Genomic DNA, 24,493 nt, shown 5'->3' on the forward strand with positions numbered 1-24,493 from the left:
TGCCAGCTATCTATTACAGAATTCTTTTATAGCATTACTTCCTGACTTCAGTAGCTTTCACTATATTTTATTGCCAGGAAATGCAAAATCTGCTTCTTGTCCCACATATATTTCAGAAATGGTGATTTATTGCCTAGATACTTTATCAACCTTTTTACTTCTAATGATTTTGCATTAGCATAAATAGGAAGCTCTATGGCATGTGGCGGTTTTAGAAAATACTCCATTTCACATCAGCTAATTTTATTAATTAAAACATATATTTTTATCCCTCTTGTTTTTACTTGGAAAAATTAAGTATTTGATAAGTTACTGGGGGCTCTGTTTTGTCTGTATTTCTGCTTTAAAGTTGCCGGTGCAGTGTGAGCATATAAAAAACACTTTGCAATAAAGAATACTTTTTTCATAACTAAACTGCTGCTGACCATCTCTTTTCATTGGATTCTTCTGAGTCAATAGGATATAGAACAAGTTTCTTTAACGGAGTTTTGATTTAAAGTATCAGCTTTAAAGTTCTTGGGTGTGTTGTTGGAAATTGTGATGACAGCTTTCACCCATAAAGGAAGAACAGTGCTTTGAGCTAGGAGGCCATATTCCACCATCCTTCTGCATGCAGTCGGCATTGATACTTCGTTCTGAGGAGTAAACATGGTAACAAGAAACTGGCTTTAGACTTCTGCTAAAAATCCATTATGCTGGATTTCACTGTCTCAGCAGATGTATCAGTTCTGAAAGGAAATGACAGCTATAAAAGATGACACTGATATCCTGTGGAAACTGAGGAAAGTTGCAAAGTGATTCTCAAAAACAATGCTGTAAAATAGGTAAATAAATTGCTATTGAACTGTTGAAATTTATCTTCGGCTTTGTTCTATTTCATTGGAGCTTAACATTTCATAAAAATTTTGCTTCATAAGTGGCTATACTCTCTAATTTTTGTACTTACTGGTACAGTTAATATATATAGATGTAAAACAATCCCTAAATATACCTGTGACTTACTGTTTCACTTTTCAATAATGATTTGGGAGGAAAAAAAAAAAAAAAAAAAAAAAAAAAAAAAAAAAAAGCTAGATCTTCAGAGTTGAACTGTGCTCTAAGTGACTACAGAGCAAATTGTCACTTTGGAGACTGGTAGTGTGAACCTTTCCAGTTTCCTCAAATTATCATTTCAAATTGATTTCCAGCAAGCATTTTTTCTTGTATGATATGTAATGGAATTTAATATTAGAAACTCTTTTGTCCATTATGTATTAATAAGCAGTGAGGTCTTTTTTAGTAAATTTACTTCTCAGGAGGTAGAAAAACATAATGGAAATTTTATGGCAGTGATTTCTTACAGCTTTCCAAGAGTGCCTGTCTCACATAATATCTTTTGTGAAGTAGCACTTGTAGAGGTTTTACATGCTTTGTGAAAGCTAGAGACCAAAATTGCCTTCTGAAGTGAGAGAACTTGGAATCATCTCAGGGAATAAGGGAAGTCCCAGTCCTTTTTTCACGTAGTTTCAGAATCTACAATAAAGAGTGATTCTGAAGGACTTTCATTCTTCAAAGAAGTACTGAGGTCTGATAAAGGCATTTCTAGGAACCAGTATCTTGAGAAGTTGTTGTCGTGCTTTTGTGTGTGTGTGCGTTTTGTTTGTTTGTTCAAATACTAGGATGCACATTTCAGCATCACTCAAGCTTTGAATTGTGTACGGTCAGGCTTTGTGTGACAAGAATAGTTTCCCTTGAGGAGAAGGAGTTTGCTTGCACAGTCTTCCTGGAGGACGGGACTGAATTGAGGGGAGTCAGGTGTTCATTACAAACTGCCGTATACATTTCTACAACTGTTGCAAGGGTTGTAACCAGTGCTTTGAATCAAATAGAGAAGTTTCAGATGTGTCACCTGCAGTAAAAGTTACTTTGGAAGAATTGACCAAATGACCAAGTTGTTGTGCTTCCTTTAAGCTGGGGAAGCAAACTTATTGCTCTGGAATCCATATGGTGTCCGTTAGTAATGGTTACTTCAGCAGGTCAAAGGCATAGTACTTCTTTATCTGAGCGAAGGGTTACTGGGAAAAGGGGAGATCTTAGGAACAGGTAGATTTGTGTCTGTATCCAGCAGTGTACCCTACTGGAACTGGTCTGATCTTACTGGAACACTTCATTTATCTTACTATTCATTACAAAGTTTGGAGCATTTTGGTTAAGTTTTTGCCCTATTTATTACAATTTCACAATTGCAAACTGCATTGTGTATTCTTCATAAGAAGAGGAATAGGGTGAAATTAAAATGGATAAAGCAGATGAAGCTAATCAAAGCTAACGTCATGTAATGGGAATGTCATGTTATGCTGAAGTTAAAGCCTCAGTTTGTGGCTCATTGTGTCCTAGTTACGGTAGTTTATCATCAGTAAAACTATGCAAGTGTATTAAATGAGAGTTCAACAAAGTACAAGTTTTATATTTAAACTTTTGGGATAGTTTAAATGCAGACAGACATAGTATAGTGCACAACTGTTTTACAGCTTTATTTTCCCCTGCAATTAGAAAGGGTATAGCTTTGCTAGTTGATATTCTTTGGGGATGAACATGCATCTTTTTTGCCTGGCTAAATAACTGTAGTGGTTGTACTAAACTATAGGTACAGTATGGCTGAAGTAGAAAAGTTTGATCTGTGAGTCCAGTGTTTCCAGTTCATTTGCTTTATCTGATTGCAGAGAGCTTTTTTATTGAAAGGTCTTCATATTTGACAAAGCAGGAATAAAAAGCCTATGGCTCAGATTGAGTGCTAGCAGTTATAGTTAAATCTGGAAGCGGAATCTTTCCCAGTTCCATGAATCTGTGAATAGAATAGTGATAGCTGTGTTGCTTCTACTGGTTGTGTAGGAAGAAATACATGTGTCATTATGGATACCTCTAACTTTGTTTTCAAAGACCACTGAGTTGGAGACATTGTTACCCATTTCTTTTTGCAAGACGTGCTTATAAAGGCTCTGATGTATTTTGTGATTTTTTTTTTGATTGTTTTTTCCCCTTATTTCTGTGGGGCTTTTTTGTTTGTTTGTTTTTGTTATGGTTCTTACTAACAGTAAAAGATTTTTTTTTTTTTTTTTTTTAAAAAAAAGAGAGTATGTGTTGTACATGTCGATTCTTTTCATGAAACTAACTTTGGTTTCTCCTTCAACCTAAGTAACACATTAACAGGATTAAAAGCCAAAGTAAAAGCTGCAACATGGAATAGTTTTGGAAGATTGGTAAACTTAAGCATAGGGTTAATTCTTAGCAAAATATAGTGCAATTTGTGGTTTACTGATGCTCATTTACCTTATGATGATTTTTTTTTTTCCCAGTCTCTTGTTTACTTTTAGTTTTCCTGCTTGAGCAAGGGTTTGGACAAGATGACCTCTCAACGTCCCTTCCAATCTCAAAAATTCTGATTCTACAATTTATGGAGAAAAATAGTAATATATGCAAAGTTTTGGATTCAGGAAGAGCCCTTTCTTCCTTCCCCCTCTTCCAAGGGCTTGTGGGGGCGGAGGGGAGAGAGAAGAACAAGTATATGCAGTGTCATCGGTGCATGCTCTCCTATATTTGTTGCAATTGTCTTTGTACCTAATTGGCACTAAAAAGGATTGTTTCATGTAGGGGAGAGTAGTTACAGTAGTAGCTTGATGCTAAAGTTTAGCCCTGTCAAATTTAAGTGACTCATTTTCTGATGTTCACTGTGTTGCATACTGAAAAGGGGAGCTCTGCAGAAATAGCTGCTTGGCTGCAGACCACATTTTATGGAGGAACTGAATTAATACATAAATCTTATACACAAGGAAAACAAAAGTAGAGGCAGGAGGGAGGCAGGTCAGGAAACAGTAATATTGCCTTTTGTTTTCCTTCACTCACCTAAAAGCTATCTTTGGAAAAGTTTGGAGAAGTGCAACAGTTTGCCTTCTGGCTTGTCTCTGTGCTGTCCTGAGTCAGCAGAAGCCTCATTCTGTATGAGCACAGGCATGCCAGCTGTAGTTATTGATTTTACATTTTTAAACTTATTCTTCTGTCTTCTTCCCCAGTCTGTATATGTGCAGATTGCATGTACACACGCACACCTGTCTGAGAGGCTAAGTTGTTCCTTTGCATCTCTGTGACGTCCTTGGGAATTGTGAAGGATGGCTGGAGGAACATAGACCTAAAGGAGCAGAACAAAACCGGACTAGAATAAAAAGACATCAACTTAAATCTTGGATGTGGAGGACAAAGGGCAGAGAAGGATAACTTGTTTGGTTAGCGGTCACAGTAAGTTTCATAGGCTGTTCTGTAAGCAACTTGGCCTTCTGCTTTCTGGAGTTGCTGAGGAGGTAGTGTCCTAGTGGCTATTACATAAGTGTTGTGTTCTGTGTATTTTCAGAATAGTCTGCAAATGAAGTAATAAAGCAAATGCCATTGTTACTGAAAACAGACAAAAGCTTTAGCTGATGCAAATGTTTCTAATGAGGCACATGAAAGCAGATAATGCACTCATTTCAGAAGTTTTCTTAAACAGTCATGCCAAGCATACTATTTTATATCAATATATACTTTTAGTGCAGCTCCTCAGAGGGAAGGATTCTGAATTATTTTTTGTGTTATGGATTATAGTTGTGCTTTGCTCTTTTAAGTGAAATATATGTGTCCGTGTGTATGTGTGTATATATATATCTGCTATTGATTACCTACAGTCTAATCTCTTTATATGACTTAGAGTGTTTCACATGGTCTCCAGTGATTTGCCTTGGTTTTGACATTGTTTTCCCTCAAGATAAGCAATGGTTCAATCTTTAAATGTCACAGTGCTTCTGTTTTTTTCTGTTTGTTCTACCCACTTTTATTCTGTTCAAGTTTATACCAGAAGTGATGATAGAAATACACAATGTGAAACTAATTTTTTTCCTTATTCCATGGAAAAACTAAATTGAAACTATATTACAGACACACTATTTGAAGATGTGCCTAACTGTGTCCAAATAATTAGAAATAGTGATTGCTCAAGCCTTGTCTACATAAAGACTCTTAAGGCTTCTAATGTAAACAGGAGGAATTTATTTAAAGTGGATTAGTTGAACTACATTAAACATTGAATTGATATTTCTCATTCAGAATTAGTAGCTCAAATTCAGGTGTTTATATTTTACTGCTAGATTTCATTGAATTTCATTTCATTGAATTTCAATTTTTTACTATTAAACTTCATTGAATGTTTAAGTTTGAAGAAAAAATCCAGACTGATTTGAGATAGTTAAATCTGTTTTTTAAACAAATAAATAAATCAGATTAGTGTTTTCAGGAATCCCTAAGGATAAGGAGATTTTCTTCAAAGTAGTGTTCCTTATTGTAGTTGCTTTTACACAAGCTGTGTTGTAGTAGTCCTATCCAGACAAATATTTAGCTGTTGTTTTGCTACAAATTATTAGTTCTGCAAGTATGCTCTGTTGGCAGCTAATTCTGTGTTCCTTTGTGTTGCTGCTGTGCTTGATAAACTTGTGGAACTATTCCTGCAGTACTCAGTGGAGATGAGCTGAGAACACTTAACATGCTGAGGTCAAACAGTGAAAGCTCCCAAGCCTTTTTGTGCATGGACATCATAATTTTCATATTCCACCTGATTGTTATTGATTGAATATTTGTTTATGTTATGACACTGGTATTTTTGAAAAAAATTGGAAGATGGGGAGCTTAAGTTTAACTGAAGCGATCATAGCCTGTGAGCAGCTTAGCAAACTGATGCTGCAGTTGCCAGGCAGCTTTGCTTTAGATTTGTGATATTTGCAGCTTATCAACACTAGGATATGGAAGATGGCCAGTAAGGTGAAAGAGACACGGCTTCAAACAAATGCTTTTCTCATAACTGCATCCTTCCTGTCAGCGTGCTTTGTGAGCTTAAGAAATTTCTCTCATGTTTGTACTGGAGGCATAGGAAAACCAGCAATAGCAGCAAAAGTTCAGGGTGACACAGGACACTTTCCTGGGCAACCATCTGAATCCTTCCCCAGACCTAGCACACCCCAGTATAATAATATTCCTAGCTATTGAGAGAGAAGGGATTGTTACCATCTAGCCCCAGTTGCGCCTGGTGAGCTGGTAATCATTTGAGCTAATTTTAACAGTAACTCCAACACAGTACCTCTAGAGGTCGTGTGCTGCATGCCTTGGGGCTTATTAATAACTTTGAATATGCATGCTTTCCCAACCACAGACTCTTTGTTTCCCAAGTTTAGATAACTATAGTGTTCATATGAAGTCTTCACAGCTGGGAAAAAGGGATATCTTGGCTGAGTAGGGATGCTGCTTTACATGTTTGTTGACATTCTCTTTATTTATAATGTTGTCAGGAATGTCTACCTGATGGATTCTGTTTCAAAAAGGAAAGCAAAACGAAACAAAACATAAAAGTCAGGGACTCCTGACATTAATCAGACTTTTCTAGTCACAGAATCGTGGAGCTCTACATTTTAGGATTGCAAAATTAGCGTGCACAAAAAAAGTGTATTAAATACTCAGTTTTAGAATATGAACACTAACTAAAATCAGTTACTGAGATGAAAATTTTTATATTTGAAGTCTTCCACTATTATTTACTGTTAAGTAATAAATTTATTTTATTTATTGTTTATTTATTAAACACTAATACTGCATTTATTTCTTTTAATGTTACTCTTGCTCTCGTGTTTAATCTTTCTAAGCAGTGTGGTTTTGCAAAATGTTAGTAATTTTAACTGAAATGCTAAATTCCATGAATTATTTTGTAATCTTTTCTAGTGTTAGAAACCATATATTTCTTAGATTCTTTTACCTGTCTATTACATGAGCAGTACTCCTCTTGTAAAACAAACCAGAGCAAATTTTGTGTAGGGAATACTATATAACTACAAAAATAACAGTATTACCAATAATTTTGCAAATGCATTCAATAGGAAAGTACAAACAAAACTTTTTATGTGGTTCTGCGCATAGCTAGCAAAAACACCGAATTATTTAATAATTTTTTGCCAAAATATCAAGCCTTTCTGTCCCTCACTCTAATAATTTTAGAAAGCCTGAGCCCATTTCTTCCCAGTATTGTTTAATAAAAGTTTATGAATCACTGAGAGAATTCAAAGACAGAAATGCAAGATTAAAAGCTTGAAAAAAATCCAGAATTAAATGTTTTTGGTCACTTGGCTTTCAGCCATCCCTGGTTAAAGATCTAGTTTAACTAAAGAAAGAAAAGTCTGTAAAACAAATAATTTTACGTGCACAGCTGTTTTTCGAAAAGGGCAGCATTACTACCAGCTACGAAATGAGACATTCAAGAAAAGATTGGAAAAAACAATTTAGTAATAGCTTTCTTATACCTCTGTCACAACTATTTCAGTAACAAAGATGTGTGCTGGATCGTACAGTGCTCCCTGTCTTTGATAGCAGTGACCCGCCAAATGAACCCTTTTAATTGCCTCTTAGCTGTATCTAATATGAGAGTTTACTTGTGTGTCTAAGGAAGTGCTGTGCTCACTGAATCAAGCACAACTAGAGATGTACTTTGTTAGTTGCAATGAAAATTTTATGTGGAATATGTAGCATAGATGAGAAATAAGGTATATGAACTACCTAAGTTTTGCAGGTTTCCCTTTGTGAAGTTCTGACTGCTTCTTCCAAGCAAAGTTATTTTTTTATGTGTTAATCCTATGTTTGCTTCTGAAGGACAAAAATAATTCAGTAGTGTTCAGTAGGGTCTGAATCTTTCACCTGAAGGGAGAGGCTCATAAAGAGGATACTTATGGTTTCTGTTTAAAAAGATGTAAAAGCAGCACTAATAACCTGAATAACTCCCCTGAATATCCCCTGAATAACTCTCCCAGACAGAAGTTTTAGCTGCTTTATTTTGCAGAGCTGGTGAACGTAGCTGACCTGCTGAGCTATTTCATGTCTAATAGCTCTTAAAAGTTATAAAATATTTTTGTATTTTATATTTTTTCACGCACAATACAATTTAACTTTTCAAAGTGTATCACTTACTTGGTTTAGGTGTGGATTATCAGTGACTCAATGTTGTATGACTTCTCTCATGAAGAGGGGTTCTTCCTCTTTGGCTGCAATAAGCTACACTTGTTGATCATCACAACACTTCATAAATACAGTTTGGTTTTCTGTGATTTTTTGAGACATGTTATGTTGCCTGAATGAATAGGCTTTTAAATAGTACTTAAATATTGGTGTATGAGGCTCCTTTTAAAAAATTCCTAGCTTAAGGCACTGAATTAAATATTTAAGATGTTATTTTTAAGTGGAGAACACTGTTTATAAGTACTTTTGAAATGTTATATATATTAAAATTAATAAATGGGAGAAGTTTCATGTGTTTAGTAGAAGGAAATGGCTTTAACAGAATAGGATCTTAATGCTGTTAGGGACCTTGTCCTTCTTTTCAGGAAACGCTTTGAGTGAATATTCACCCTTTGTATTTGCAATGAAGCAAGAAAAGTCAGTATTTCCTGCTAGACATTCACGTAGTGTAGATTGGGGAAGCTGCGCTACCCGTAGGTATTTGCTCTCTGCACGTGGCTTCATCTGGGTTTTGGTGATGGGTTGTGGTTTTTATATTTATTATTATTGTTGTTATTAAATTTTCTGAATTTATTTATTTATTATTAATATGGTTTGGTCTGATTGTGTTAACTCCCCTCCCTTGCGAGGTAGTGCCATTATGGGGTGTACAGCACAATTATATCTGATGGTAGTTTACCCTGGCAGGATCAGTGCTTGTGATCTGCACCAAGGTTCTTTCCTTGAACCCACAGACCTCTCATGCTCTGGGTGCTTCCACCACCTTTACTGCGTGCCCTTGCCACGAGCAGCTCGTGGACAGCAGCACAGGCATCTGTGTCCTTGTTACTTGTTACAGCAGCGGCGAGCAGGATATGGTGGAAGTAGCTGCACAGGGAGAAGCTGGTTGCTGTATTTTTATTTTTATATTTTTTTTCTAAAGGCAGCTCTATATCCAGAAGCAACTTACAGCTGGCCCAGGGCAGTACTTTTCACTAAGGCTTCATTCTTTACAGTAGTTACGTATAGTGATTTGAACAGCTACTATTGGAATGGCTTTCAGAAAACACATTACATTTAAACTGGTTTAGGAATTTTATTCAATAATTTTTATCTCAAACTTCTTAACCTTTCACTTACTTTGTCAGCATCACTCAGAGCCACTTGCTGATGAGCCAAACACACAGATTTCATTAACACCCTGAACTTTGTCTGGATTTGGTTTTTGTATCTACTTTTTTTTTTTTTTTTTTTTTTTTTTTTTTTTTTTTTTTTTTTGAAACTATCCTGTATATAATGTGAATTTCCTGCACTGGTGTGCTTTCAGAGGCTTTTATTGTTAATGATGAGTTTTCTGGCTTTCTGATCACCCTTTATCCCTACCGCTCCCAATCCCCCTCACAGCTGCATGCTCCCAGCCCTAATCTGGTAATTGAAGTTAGGTTCGTATCAGGTGGCTTTATAGTTCCTTGAGTTACTATTTTAACCTTAAGAGAGCTCCATCAGTGATCAATAACTAATCAGTTCTGATGCTGACTTTACAAGGATTGAGTTAGTGGTAAGAACTTTTTTGTGAATAATATCGTGAATGAATGTGTTAGCTTTTTTCATGTAACCTAACTGTTAGACAGTGTTTTAGTAACCGTATCTCCTTCCTTAATATATGTTAAAGTGTTTAGATCTGGAAACTTTTAACAGAATTACTATTGTTGTATTAAACTGTAGCTCTGATTTTGAAACCAGAAGTCTGCCCTCTTGTGGGTTATGTGTGTATTACTTACTCTGCTTAGGATCTTGAATGAGAACTAGAGGATATTCATTCATTCATGCTCTCTTTCTGTCTGTCCCCGCATTGCTGAATTCATTTATTTATGTATTTATGTATTTATTTATTTTTCTATAGGGATTAGCTTGTAGACTGATAACTGGGAGAGATTCATTTATATGTAGTACTAAGAAAAGTAGTTTATTGCAAGGTAATGAAGTTTAAAACAAAATATGAGGCAAAGATTATTAAATCTATAGTAGCACATTTGCTGATTTAAAAGAAAAGAAAAACTCTACTGCTCCACTGAAATTATAAAACAACTAATATATAAGCTGTTCTGGTTTACTTTTGAGTGTGCAGCTGCAGAAATCAGCTTTAATCGTGGTGCTGTGGTTATATCAATACGATACTGCCCCACATATAAGAAATGAAAACCACTAACTGCATTTTTAGTTAGAATGAAAATATTTGAAAGACTTACTGTGTTTCATTTAGTTTCAGTTACTGTATTTAAACTGTTCTATTTAATAGAATGCTTTTTAAAAAGAAAAATAGAGTCCTACTCTACTATAGCTATTCTTAAATTTAATTTTAATTCACCTAATTTTGCCTCTAATCTCAGAAATGTATTAGGTCAGTCATATATACTTTTTTTTTTTTTTTTTTTAATATAAAGATATAATAAGGAATACTCTGGAGTATGAAGAATGAAATATTTAAAGAAACATACTAAATTTCTGAATGCCGAGTTTGGTTATGGAGCTTTCTGCTGAGCCTGTGTGTTACTGTATATAGGCAGACTTTCCCCTTTATTTTGTTTTCTACCACTCTCATGCATGAATATAGCTATGCCATGTAAAAAATGGTATTGTTGTTAAGGAGATGAGAACATGTTTCAACCAAGGGGAGCAATTCAAAAATGCAGGACTTGAATTTTGTGTGATAACCAGCGGTCAGAATCCTACAGTTTTGTTTGAGAGTCAGATGCTGCAATATGTAAAAAAAAAAATAAAAAAATAAAAATTAAAAAAAAAGGGAGGGGGTGGGAAAGAAACATACAGAAGTAGCACTTTAATTGTGTAGTTTAAAAAAATATATTATCCATAGCATTAACTTTCAATTTTACTTGCTGTCGTGCTTTGGCTTCTTGTTTTTATTGTGTATTATGATGATATATTTTCATATATTATTCTTAATATAGGCTGCCCTTTCAACGTTTTCTTTTCACTAAGGAGTTCTTTGTGTAACTTTCTTTGTGCTTTGTAGTTTCTTCCTCCCTGGAAGGTCTTTTACAGTATCCATTGCTTTACAGAGAATAAGAGTCTAGATAATTGTATACTGAATATGCAATACCTGTTTTGCATACATGTAAATTGGACATGTACTTCTCTGTTTCAACTGCTACGCACTGATTCAGTGTTTAAGTTTTCTCATGCAGTTCTTTAATTTCCTTAATTGAACCGATACTAATTATGTTCCGTTTTTTCACGTCTAGAGGAAGAACTTCTGTACCACCTGTAAAAACTACTGTACAAAGATGATAGTGTATAATATTATATAAATATTGATAAATTTTGATTCTGCTTGACTGATTGTAAGGTGCTATAATATACTTCTTTTAACTCTTGTTATAGTTCGGGAATTAAAAAAAAAAATAAAGTTGTTCATCAGTCAAGCTGTTAATTGTTGCATGCGGTTATGCTGGTTTGTATGAAAGAACCTGTTTTGTCTTGAGCTGTCAGTTCTTTCTTCCGTAGCTGCTTGATATTTGAATTCCTTAAACGAGTGATTTTATTAATGTTCTTGGTGACAGCAAATTCTAATATTAAGTTTCACCTGACCTCAGCCTCTAGCTCTGGAATTGAATTCCACCTTTTTGCTAGTTGTATAACAGATGCAATTTTGCTCTGAACACAACAGATGTAGTATTTGGACCCAAATATACCCATGTGGTTTCTTTGTATTGTGTTTGTTGTATAAACTAATCTCATTGCTTAATCCCATCAATCTCTCTCTTTTTTTTTTTTTTTTTTTTTTGTCTATTCTCATCTGTTTACTCACATCATCACACTTACAATAGCGTAGTCCTGTAAGAGTCTTCTTGAATCACCATGCTGAGTTCCCTGCTGGTGCAGGCAACCACATCCTGTCCCTTCTGTAACATCTGCACGATCCATCTTTAAAGTAATGGCATTACTTGTCTATACTGCTAGGAGGAGGCTGTTCCAGAAAGTGGCTGCTCTCATGGTGAGAAGCTCTGTTCTGATTTCCCCATTGCTTGCATTCATTCCTCCACGTATTGTTGTGTTAGCATTGGCCTTTAGCATTCCTCCTTTTCACCCTCATTTGACTGCCATATAGAAAGCAACCGCGTTCCCTCTTGACCTTTATTTTGTTAGCTAAACAAACTAATCCCTTCTACGTTCCTCTTACAAAGAAAGTTTGCCCTTCTCCTGACCATCTGAGCTTGCTGCGGTCCCAGGTCTGGACCTTGCCAGCTTGGATTTTTTATTGTGTAGCTGCAGAGAAGGCTTCCAATCTAACTATCTGGTTTGGGAGGAATTTTCCCTTTTCCCTATTGAATACCTATATAATTTAATTATTGTGGCAGTAATACCGGGAAAGAACTTGCATCAATAGTGACTGCCTCCAATGTTTACACCTTCCCCAGGCTATCAGGAAGTGAAAGTGATAAGGCTTTTTTTTTTTTTCCTTGCTGCAGCATTGCACACAGAGTTTCTAATAATACTGCCTACTGTTACGGCTGTAGTCAGCGTTGATATGTTTTCAGTCAGGAGAAGCAGATTATCAGACATGACCTTTCTATTGTACATATAATTTAATTCAGAAGTGTTAACAGCTCTTGTGGGTTTGGTGTTGCCAACTCATCATGGAAAAAGTTAGGTTGTAAGTTTGTAGGGGTTTTGTTTGTTTGTTTGTTTTAAAGAATTGTTTATTTATGGAAGTAGGAAACCACTGAAATTCTGCGTATCTTGGTGTTAGTTGGAGGTAAAGAACCTCGACTAGTATTTGAAGCTGCTCTGGGTGTATGAAAGCTGTTTTCTCCTGGTTCAAAACAAAACCCCGAAAACCCAAACCACAAAGTCTATCTGTCTGCAGCAGTTTCCTTAGCTAGATTTTGCACCTGTAATGTACTATATTTTTAATAAACAAATGTATTTTAGTGGTAAAGTATGAGTCTGCAGCAGGTGTAGCAAAGGAAGTCAGCTCACTGTCAGTTCTGTTTAACCTCAGTGTCGGTATGTTTTTCAAAGAATTCAGGTTGCATGCAGATAGGGAAACTGAAAAGTTAACTTTGGTAATTCACGAAAACTTTCAATAGAAGACTCAAAATCTGCAGTTTCCTTACTTTGCTTGGAATCTGTATGTATTTATTAGCAGGGGTGTCCTGTATATTGGTATTGGTGTTGGAATAAGAAAGAAAGAAATAAGAATTATTAAGGGAATGCCAGCATTCTTTTGTTTTGTATATGTCGTGTATCTGATTCACAAAAATGTTGGTTTGTATGGTAATAAAAGCAAATCATGATTTCAGCACCTTTAGTAAGCAACATAAATGCTTACGGAAGAATTCTTACTATTTCGCTTACTGTTAACACACATACCTATCTATAGTAGGTACACGTATAAATATATAATCAAGCTCCTTTCCTTTAATTTATTTTGTTTCTCTTTAGGGTGTATTACACTCAATTTTTGTCATTAGTGTAATAATAGTGGACTGTAATGTGTGATCTTTGTAAACTTTGTAATTTTGCAATTGAAATTATTATGATGACTTTTTTTTTTTTGTCGTGTAGACTTCATTGCAATTGGAATCTTTACAGTTAGTGAAAACTGAATAAACAAATACCTACTCTTTAGTTGAATACTGACACAGACTCCTGATGGCTCTTGAACAGGAGACCTTATTGCCCTTTTTCACTAATACATATACTTTCCCAATAGCCCCACGTGCTGTCCACGGGCCTGAATCTGTCATACAGTTGGTTAGAGACCCTGAGACATGCTCCTCAAGCCAGCCAGCAATTGGCCACTGCCCAAAGCTCATCTTTAACACTGTAGACAATTTACTTTATCTCAACCTTGCTCAAGTTTTTGTTTCTACCGCTTGTTTCCTCATTACCTCTAATTCAGGGATGTGTGAAACAGTGCGAAGCCACCTGCAGATTCCTCTCCCACAGAATTCAAACTGTACAATTTACAGGAAACAAACAAGCTGGTTTAGTGGGATGAAACCTTTTATTTTTGTGGAATAGGGGATACGCTTCCAAGCAGCAGTTTTACTAGAGGGTGTTTAATATTAAAGACATATTAACAGATTAATTTTGAAACAGATACTTCTTTTAAAATTCACTAAGGTTTTCTATTTGTCACGTTGTTTCCTTGAAACTTGCATATGTGTATTATTGCTTTTATTTTTGGTAGCCATCTCTTGTATGAAAAATACTTCCTTCTCCAAAATTGAGAAGAGAATGTAGCAGCTAAGTAGTTAAACTGGTTATGGATTAAGCGCTCTTTGCTGTATTGTGAACCAACAGAGGTTTTGCTACTGATTTTTTGTTTTTTGACGTGTTTTCAAAATAAGGTATAAAATTCATTACCTTTTAATTGTCCTTGTATATTTAATAATCATATTGGTAACCGACTATTGGTTTAGTGCTGTATATACTGAGAAAATTTTTTCTTTTGCCTTATCTTGCATCATTTTTGTCTGCATTTTGATTGCTTAATGTCATTTGATATTGAAATTCCACGTTGTTCTACCTATTCTTAATGAAATATACTTAGAATACAGCAGAGGTTATGGTCTGCATTTCATTTATATTATTGAATTTTACAGACTTTTAAGTAAACATTTGTTTTTGTTTTTGTTTTTTCTTTTAGTGCTTGGGAGATGGGAAGTAATGATAGCTGGCACCTGAACTAAAATATCTGTGTAGGCACTACCATCCCAGAACTTCAGGATGAATGGGGATATGCCTCATGTTCCCATCACTACTCTTGCAGGGATTGCTAGTCTTACAGACCGTAAGTATTCTTCTTTTCCTCATCTTTTATATATTTCTTTCTACCTTTTCAGCAAATATCTGTATTTTCAAAATAGTAAAAATATTTTTATTATAAAAGTTACTTTTAAAAGGTAAATCTGTTTGAAATTAGGTTTGGCATTTAAAAGGTTAATTTTTCCATTACGTGAATTTTAAAAATGTAATCAAGTTAGATAATGCTAATTTTAACATGTAGTGAATTCTAGATTTAAAAACAAACAAACAAAAAGAAAAGAACCTTGAGTAAACCTGATGCTTAAGTTATTCAAAAAGTAGTTAATCATTCACTAGTTGGTGGAGTTCCTTGGGAGGTGGTTCTAAAGGGCAGAGGGGTCCAGGAAGGCTGGGTGCTCTTCAAGAGGGAAGTCCTAATGGCGCAGGAGCGGTCTGTCCTCATGTGCCCAAAGATGAGCCAGCGGGGAAGAAGACCAGCCTGGCTCAACAGAGAATTATGGCTTGAGCTTAGGAGAAAAAAGAGGGTTTATAATCTTTGGAAAAGTGGTCAGGCCACTAGGGAGGACTATAAGGATGTAGCGAGGCTGTGCAGGGACAAAATTAGGAAGGCCAAAGCTCATCTGGAGCTCAATCTGGCTACTGCCGTTAAAGATAACAAAAAACGTTTTTATAAATACATCAACACAAAAAGGAGGACTAAGGAGAATCTCCATCCTTTACTGGATGCAGGGGGAAACTTAGTTACAAGAGATGAGGAAAAGGCGGAGGTGCTCAATGCCTTCTTTGCCTCAGTCTTTAGTGGCAATACCGGTTGTTCTCTGGATACCCAGTACCCTGAGCTGGTGGAAGGGGATGGGGAGCAGGATGTGGCCCTCACCATCCATGAAGAACTGGTTGGTGACCTGCTATGGCACTTGGATGTGCACAAGTCAATGGGGCCGGATGGGATCCACCCAAGGGTACTGAGAGAACTGGCAGAGGAGCTGGCCAAGCCCCTATCCATCATTTATCAGCAGTCCTGGCTATCGGGGGAGGTCCCAGCTGACTGGCGGCTAGCAAACGTGACGCCCATCTACAAGAAGGGCAGGAGGGCTGACCCGGGGAACTACAGGCCTGTCAGTTTGACCTCAGTACCAGGGAAGCTCATGGAGCAGATCCTCTTGGGAGTCATCATGCGGCACTTGAAGGGAAGCAGGCGATCAGGCCCAGTCAGCATGGGTTTATGAAAGGCAGATCCTGCTTGACGAACCTGATCTCCTTCTATGACAAAGTGACGCGCTGGGTGGACGAGGGAAAGGCTGTGGATGTGGTCTACCTTGACTTCAGTAAGGCTTTTGACACCGTCTCCCACAGCATTCTCCTCAAGAAACTGGCTGCTCTTGGCTTGGACTGGTGCATGCTTCGTTGGGTTAGAAACTGGCTGGATAGCCGGGCCCAAAGAGTCATGGTAAATGGAGTCAAGTCCAGTTGGAGGCCAGTCACTAGTGGAGTTCCCCAGGGCTCGGTGCTGGGGCCGGTCCTCTTTAATACCTTCATCAATGATCTGGACGAGGGCATTGAGTGCACCCTCAGTAAGTTTGCAGATGACACCAAGCTAGGTGCGTGTGTCGATCTGCTCGAGGGTAGGAAAGCTCTGCAGGAGGATCTGGATAGGCTGCACCGATGGGCTGAGGTCAACTACATGAAGTTCAACAAGGCCAAGTGCCGGGTCCTGCACCTGGGGCACAATAACCCCAAGCAGAGCTACAGGCTGGGAGATGAGTGGTTGGAGAGCTGCCAGGCAGAGAAGGACCTGGGAGTGATGGTGGACAGTCGGCTGAATATGAGCCAGCAGTGTGCTCAGGTGGCCAAGAAGGCCAACGGCATCCTGGCTTGTATCAGAAACAGTGTGACCAGCAGGGCTAGGGAGGTGATCGTCCCCCTGTACTTGGCTCTGGTGAGGCCGCACCTCAAGTACTGTGTTCAGTTTTGGGCCCCTCACTACAAGAAGGACATCGAGGTGCTTGAGCGGGTCCAGAGAAGGGCGATGAAGCTGGTGAGGGGCCTGGAGAACAAGTCCTACGAGGAGCGGCGGAAGGAGCTGGGCTTGTTCAGCCTGGAGAAGAGGAGGCTCAGGGGCGACCTTATCGCTCTCTACAGGTACCTTAAAGGAGGCTGTAGTGAGGTGGGGGTTGGCCTGTTCTCCCACGTGCCTGGTGACAGGACGAGGGGGAATGGGCTTAAGTTGCGCCAGGGGAGTTTTAGGTTAGATGTTAGGAAGAACTTCTTTACTGAAAGGGTTGTTAGGCACTGGAACAGGCTGCCCAGGGAGGTGGTGGAGTCACCATCCCTGGCAGTCTTTAAAAGACGTTTAGATGTAGAGCTTAGGGATATGGTTTAGTGGGGACTGTTAGTGTTAGGTTAGAGGTTGGACTCGATCTTGAGGTCTCTTCCAACCTAGAAATTCTGTGATTCTGTGATTCAGAAATGTTTCTGGGTTTCCCACAAATAAAAGAAAAACAAAAGAACAATAAAAGACCTTCGTAAAATGTATATTTAAAAAAGAGCTGTGAAATAAGCTGAATATATTGAAAAATACTTACTTAGTTTTGGTCAAGGTACAAAATTTGCTCTACTTAATAGTTGCAAATAGGGGCTGCTAGAATGGAACTAAGCAGCTCAGTCTATGAGGCTTCTTTTTTCATAGAATCGCAGAATCATAGAATGGTTTGGGTTGAAAGGAACCTTAAAGATATTCTAGTTCCAACTTCGCAGCTATAGGCAGGGATACTACATGTTCAGCCTATGTGTGGAGCAGGTAAGGTTTGTGATCTCTCTTTAAATACATCAGGAAGACAAAATGCAAGGAAAGGAAAATGACTGTTACCATACTGTTGAAATACAGGAAAGTTTTCAAAGAGAAACCGAAGTTATATAACCAATAACTGAATTTAATTGCCTTCAGTTTAAAACAAAAACAATTAAAAAAAAAAAAGAGCAGATGTATTCAAGAAAAAAACACTCTTCTTTGTGTCTTTCTGGTATTCTGAAATGTCAAACTGGAAGATACTAGTTATATATGCACATATATGTATGTGTATCTGTATCTAACAGTGGGCCATAAGGATGCAAATCATAAGTTTCTGGGCTATGGGAAATTTTCCAGCATTAAATATTTGCCAAAAAGGTTCTAAAGAAAGTCAAAATACATAATTGGTAAAAGCTACTGGCCAAACTTCTTGCGCAGAAGTTTTTGAAATACTGAACTCTCTTGGGTGGATCACCCCATGTACTAGTTGCGTATATTGTAGTATTCATCTGATGTTTAGAAACTATTGAAAACTATATGAAAATATTTCATCTATTTTTTTGTTTGCTTGTTTGTTTTTCTGAAACTATTTCTAATTGTTTAGTTAAAACCATTATCTCAGAGCCTTAATTACCCTGGGAAGTCTGGGTCAGCTTGTTTCTTGTATTCATCGAAGTGACTTATCTAATAGCTTGTTTTTTGCCCTCTTCTGGCTTACTCTTCTCTTGTGTATATAATACTTCCAGTAATCTGATTGAGGTTTATGAGTTGATATACGTCCTTCTTATGCATGTCGAGCGAAGAATGCACTCTGTAAGTGTAGGATGCTCATTTGTAATCTGACTGAAATATTGAGATGGGTCTTTCATTAAACATATAAATCCCTTTACCAAGATTTATAGATATTTTGAGTGAATTAGCACCATAATGATCATACCAACCAACAACCCTAGCCTTTTCTTGAGAAGACACCTTGCACAGAAGTGAATGCAACAGGAGAAGAATAAACTATGAGGTTGTACATCTTTGTATGATTGTGTTCTGTGAAATGATTTGTAACTTCTCTCTGTCTTCTAATAACAGTTTTGAACCAGCTGCCTCTTCCATCACCTTTACCTGCTACAACAACGAAAAGCCTACTCTTCAATGGACGGATAGCTGAAGAGGTGAACTGCCTTCTGGCTTGCAGGGATGAAAATCTGGTTTCACAGCTTGTCCACAGTCTCAATCAGGTGTCAACAGATCACATGTATGTATTTTGAACTTAAACTATATCACATTACTGTCCTTATTCCTTGAGACTAAAATGAATTGGTTTGAGATGGATGTTTGTGAGAATCTGAAGATCAGAACATGCAGTTTGTTTTATTAGGCTTTCTTATCAGATTAACACTGTATAAGAGTCAGTTGTTACGGTCAAGTAGCCCTGAAGAATAACGGTGTGTTTTTATGGATCTGCTGCTTGTTCCGTAATGCTAGTTATGAGGCAAACTCATATTGGTATTGGCTGTGCAACAGTTACTTATTATTCCACTGTGGTGAATACTGCGTATAGACAAATTATATATCCAGTAATGCACAAAAAGAAACTTACTGGTAAGATCCTGATCAGGTGTTGACCTTTAGCACTGTAAGAATTGGATCAGCAAGTGTCCACTTTTGTTATATACGTTTTGTTCAGTTTTGCATGTTGTCCTTTAAATTGTCTTACGTTGACAGCATTGTCTTTTTCCTACATATTTCAGTAAATTGTCTTGAGCAAATGGACATAGTTTTTAAAAGTACACCAAACAAACAATAAATGAAAACACCGATGTTTTTGTGGAAAATCTAATAGATATTTAATAGTTCAGAGGGAATTCTGTGATGTCAATTTTTGTAATAAAATATACCATCTGAATATTACACATTTATGCGTATCTTGTTTTCACTACCACAATACTTTTTTGATGTTACAGAAATACAAGAGGGGGCATAAGAAACTTCTATAATATCTTGAAAATGACAGTCATGGATATATGTGCTTAATAACAGAAACTAATTTTGAAGACTGGTAGGAATAGTTTTCCTTCCATTGTTTAAAGAAGAGAAAAAAAACAGAGGCAGGGAACAGTGCTTTGCAGACTTGTTTTTTCCTTTATTTTAGCAGTAAATTATTTTAATTGTTTTTGTTGTTGTTGTTTTTTACTTGACTGTGGTTTCTTAAAGTTTGAAAATGCATTTGCTTCTTTATTTGTTTACTTCCACAATTGCAGAGAATTGAAAGATAACCTTGGCAGCGATGATCCAGAAGGAGATATACCAGTCTTGCTGCAGGCCATCCTGGCAAGGAATCCCAATGTTTTCAGGGAGAAAAGCATGCAAAACAGATATGGGGTACAAAGTGGTAAGCATTTCTGATTACTTACTGATTGTATTTTATGTTGTTCTGTAAGTTAAAGGGACTGATACTAACAACAAATACATATAGACTGCATCTGTGATGTTTATGCCTTACCTTGTATCTGATACTGATACAAAGGTATGTATCTTGTCATCTTCAACAAGTGTTTGCATTAGGATAAGCACTGAAATAACTCCACAGGGTATTTTTGTGAAAATAATGTTTAATTTACCTACAGAAGTGTAGGTAACTTTATAGGAGGATTGACTGAATTTTATTTTGAAAACATTTTATTTGAATTTCTTTCATGCTAAGTTCATATATTTGTTTTAGTAACTAATTGAAGTTGGAAAACTATGCCTTGATCTTACTGAAAATCTGTAAAACTACAGTTTATCATTGCAGTGAGTGGTAGTTCTTGGGTAAGGATTAAGGTTGAATGAATCATACATAAGTTCTTCGCTGCCATTCCTCTTCTCGGCAATTGGTAATGCAATACAGATTGTAGTGTTTTGACAGCTGATTTCTCTTCTAAGGTGTTTACTGCTGGATAGCAAAGATGGAGAAAGGAAGACACAAAGCAAAGGACTAGTTGGACAGATGATAGTTTTAAATCTGAAGAGATTTTTTCTTGCACCTGAAATCTATTCTTTAAATACTAAAGCATAAAACGAGTAAGAGAATTTCCAGTTTCAGCAGTGTGAGGATAAAGTTTTGCTAGCACTGTAGAAATATAAATAGTTACAAGAGTTTACAGCAGATGGAAAGTGTGGAGTGTTTTTGTAAGGAGGAAAAAAGAAATAATTAGATGATTTAAGTTCACTTACCTATCCTACTCAGTAAAAAACCTTATAATATTTGAAAAGAACTTGCTTAGGACAGAACATGTAATGTTCTTTGAAAGAATGGAGGCATTTTCGTGAATGAAAAATTTAGGGACAGTGCTATATATTTGGAAGTTCACTGATCCTGAAATTTGAGCTCTGACAACAACCTCCGGGTTCTGTGTTCATTGGCAGCCATGGCAAAACACAATTTTTCCAGTGGTGGGAAGAGTTGTGACTATCCTGATAGTATGCAGAGTGGTACCACAAAGAACATATGCTTGAATCAGTTTTGCACCAGTTTTGTAGGGTAAAATAATTGTTTGCCAATGTGAAAGTGAGACATTGGTTTGGCAAATATCTGTTCCATTAGAAAATTTTGAAAGAGAAGAAACAAAGCTAGTTAATTTCTTTCTAAATTTCGTTAATGCTGTGATTTAGAGGGGGAAATGCTTTGGTAGCTTGATTTAGTTGGGTAAGAATTAGTAATCCTTAAGGAAATAAAAGCACCTCTATCTTTAGTACATATGCCTTGGCCTATGCTTGAAGAAAGATACTGATATGGAATTAAAAATAATTCAGTATGAAGCATAAAAGAATAATTGATGTTATTTTAATAAAGATAATGCATTTCAGAGAATCAGGGGAGATCAGAATTTAAAAATTCCTTGATTGCTTAGTTGTATTTTACCTACATGTAATTCTGAATACATGTGCCAGTGCAAGCATTGCAATGTAAGTCTGAAATCAGAAAACTGGAGAGAAAGGAGGAAGAAGGGAGGCTCATAGATGTAGATAAATGATTTTGAGAGGAAAAAGGTCTTGTAATAAATGGAAAAGCTAGGCAAAGTGTTACGTCATTTTCAATGGAAAAGGCCACACTCTTATCTTGAAGTAGGTAGGTCTTTAAGCTGAATACAGGCAAGTTTTGGTAGCCGTATTCACATCAGTATGTCCCATTCAGATCTCCAAGGCAAAAGGAGTCTATGTGGTTGTATTGGATCAGAAAAGGCTGTTTTTTCTCCTGTTTTGTGAGCAGTTTCGAATCTCTGTGTAGTCCTACGTTATAGGACAATTGGGGTTTTTGTTAGAGATCTCACGTAATTTTTTTTTTACCAGCTAGAAGAATGAATCTTAGACTCTCTTCTAGTATTTGAAGCTCATCTCTTCTAATGTCTTTACTGTCTTCCCTTCTGAATATTATTTTTCTGCTCTCTATTGGGTCTAGTGTACAGTAAAGTCAGTGGTAGGTACTTTTACCCAGTATTTGTAAACTGGTAAGGAATTCATAAGGTCCTCATAGAGAAGCTCTTGAAATGTGGTCTGGCAGAGGAGACTGAGGTGGACTGAAAACTGGGGTAGTGGTCAATGGTGCAAAGTCTAGTTGGAATGAGTGGAGTATCTCAGGGGTCATTACTGAGTCCAGTCTTGTTTAACATCTTCATGAATGATCTGGATGATGGGGTAGAGTTTACCCTCAGTAAATATGCAGATGACACAAAACTGAGCAGACCACCTTGCAGAGGGACCTCAGTAGGCTGGAAGCATTGGAGCTGACAAACTCGTGGAATTCAACAAGGAGAATCACAAAGTCCTGAACCTCAGGAGGAACAACCCCAAACAGTACATACTAGAGGCCACCCAGCTGGAAAGCAGCTTAGCTTAGCAGAGAAGGACCTAGATGTCCTGTTGGATTCCGAGTTGAACATGAGTCAGCAATGTGTCCTTGTCACTAAGAAGGCCAGAGGTATTCTTGGCTGCATTAGGCAGGCAAACTATTGCCAGCAGGTTGAGAGGTGATCCTTCCCTTTAGTCAGTGACAGTAAGGCTACAGCTCTAGTACTGTGTCCACTTCCACCCTATACAGTACAAGAGAGACATGGACATACTGGAAAGAGTCTGATGGAGGGCCACCAAGATAATGAAGGGACTGGAGCACCTCTCCTGTGAGGTGAGGCTGAGAGACTCTCAACCCTGAGAAAGAGGAGGCTCCAGGAGGATCTCATCAGTGTCTATAAATATGTGAAGGGAGGGTGCAAAGGCGATGAAGCCAGGCTCTTTTCAGCCGTGCCAGGACAAATGGGCACAAACTGGAACACAGGAGTTTCCACCTGAACATCAGGAAGTGCTTCTGTACTGTGCAGGTAACAGAGCACTGGCATAGGTTGCCCAGAGAGCTTGTGGTGTTCTCCCTCCTTGGCGATCTTCAAAAGCTGCCTGGACACAGACCTCAGCAACCTGCTGTAGGTGACCCTGCTTGAGCAGGGGACAGATGGCCTCCAAAGGCACCTTCCAACCTCAACCCTTCTGTGATTCCGTGAACAGCACAAGAACGAGGATGCTTCTTTGTTTTGTTCTCCTGTCCAGTTTTCCCTCTCAGCACTTTGGCTCTGTCTTTTGGCAGAGATACTTGTTGGAAGGTAAACTAAAATAGTGTTTTGCTAAAGGTTAGTATTCATAACATAGCTTAGGGTTCACAAAGGTCTTAAAATTCACTTAAAACTATTTACCACAGCTTGTGCCCTTTTTTTGGATATAAATTTTGTGCATCTATCCAAGTGTCAATTACTTGATTTTTTTTCATTTTTACAAGAATGCAAGTTCATGTGTGCCTAAAAAAGGGAAGAACATTGCAGATGTACACTTTCAAATGAGCATCTGTCTTACTGAAAAATCACCTGTAGCACAGCAATACTAGTTTAAACATGCATGATGTTATAATACACTTGAATCATAGATCATAGACTTTTTCTGTGATCTTGAGCTGCGTTTTTATATAGTGCATTCTTTGGCATTTAGTAGGAATGCTGAAACGGAATTGTGTATCGCTCTTCTTTTTAAAAATAAATTTAAAAAATAGTCAAATTCAGGAATATATGTTAAGGAAACTTGTTAGAGGAGTGTTTTTACTGGGATAATGTTTTCTTAGAATCAAACACCAGCAACTTCCAAAACTGAAGTTGCAGTTAAAAGAAATTTCAAAATATTTCAGGTATGTACATACACAGTGCAGCCATAAATCTGCTACATAGTGATATGACAAGAACTTAAATACATACAAGATATTTTAGAATTTATGGCCATAGATTACTTTCAGATCCTTTTTTATCTAAATTTTTGGGACTTATTTTTATGCTGGCCTTATTTTCATCATTACTTTGGACAGACTTTTTTGTTTCAGTTGTCAGATTGCATCCTCCTTGTGCCACTACCCTCTTATTTCTCCTCCACCCTTTCTTGTCGCCCTTCACCCCAGCTCCTGATACACAAGTGAGAACTGTCTGCCACAGAATAAGCTGTGGCTTTTTCTTTTAAATTACATGTTTAAAAAAAAATAATCTTTCAAACCAAAGCATGTCACATCTGTGTTTCAAAATGTTTTCAAAATTTAGGGAGGAGAAACCAAATATGTTTTTAAAGTATTTTAAAAGTGCATCCTTTGCTTTAAACATAAAATGAACCTTCATCTGTATAGTTTATATAAAATTGTATGGTATCTGTTTAGTTTTAATATGGGCACATTCTGTCAGCTTTCTGTGTATGAATTTTAATAACAGAATCACATAATGGTTTGGGTTGGAAGGGAACTTAAAGATCACTTGGTCCCAACCCCCTGCCTTGTGCAGGGACACCTCCCACCATCCCAGGCTGCCCAAAGTCCCATCCAGC

General features: G+C 37.2%; 1 protein-coding gene across 7 annotated transcripts in view; it reads left to right on the plus strand.

Moving 5' to 3' along the window:
- NIPBL (NIPBL cohesin loading factor) overlaps positions 1–24,493 on the plus strand; it is a 163,377-nt gene that overhangs the window by 42,064 nt on the left and 96,820 nt on the right. For all 7 annotated transcript variants that reach the window (XM_068666341.1, XM_068666339.1, XM_068666342.1 and 4 more), the window contains exons 2-4: positions 14,711–14,854; positions 18,701–18,866; positions 19,873–20,003. In XM_068666341.1, coding sequence (XP_068522442.1) covers positions 14,791–14,854; positions 18,701–18,866; positions 19,873–20,003 — 361 coding nt within the window. In that variant the 5' untranslated portion in view covers positions 14,711–14,790. The remainder of the gene's footprint in view (positions 1–14,710; positions 14,855–18,700; positions 18,867–19,872; positions 20,004–24,493) is intronic.

This window comes from Anas acuta, chromosome Z (genome assembly GCF_963932015.1).
Source record: "Anas acuta chromosome Z, bAnaAcu1.1, whole genome shotgun sequence".
NCBI lineage: Eukaryota > Metazoa > Chordata > Aves > Anseriformes > Anatidae > Anas > Anas acuta.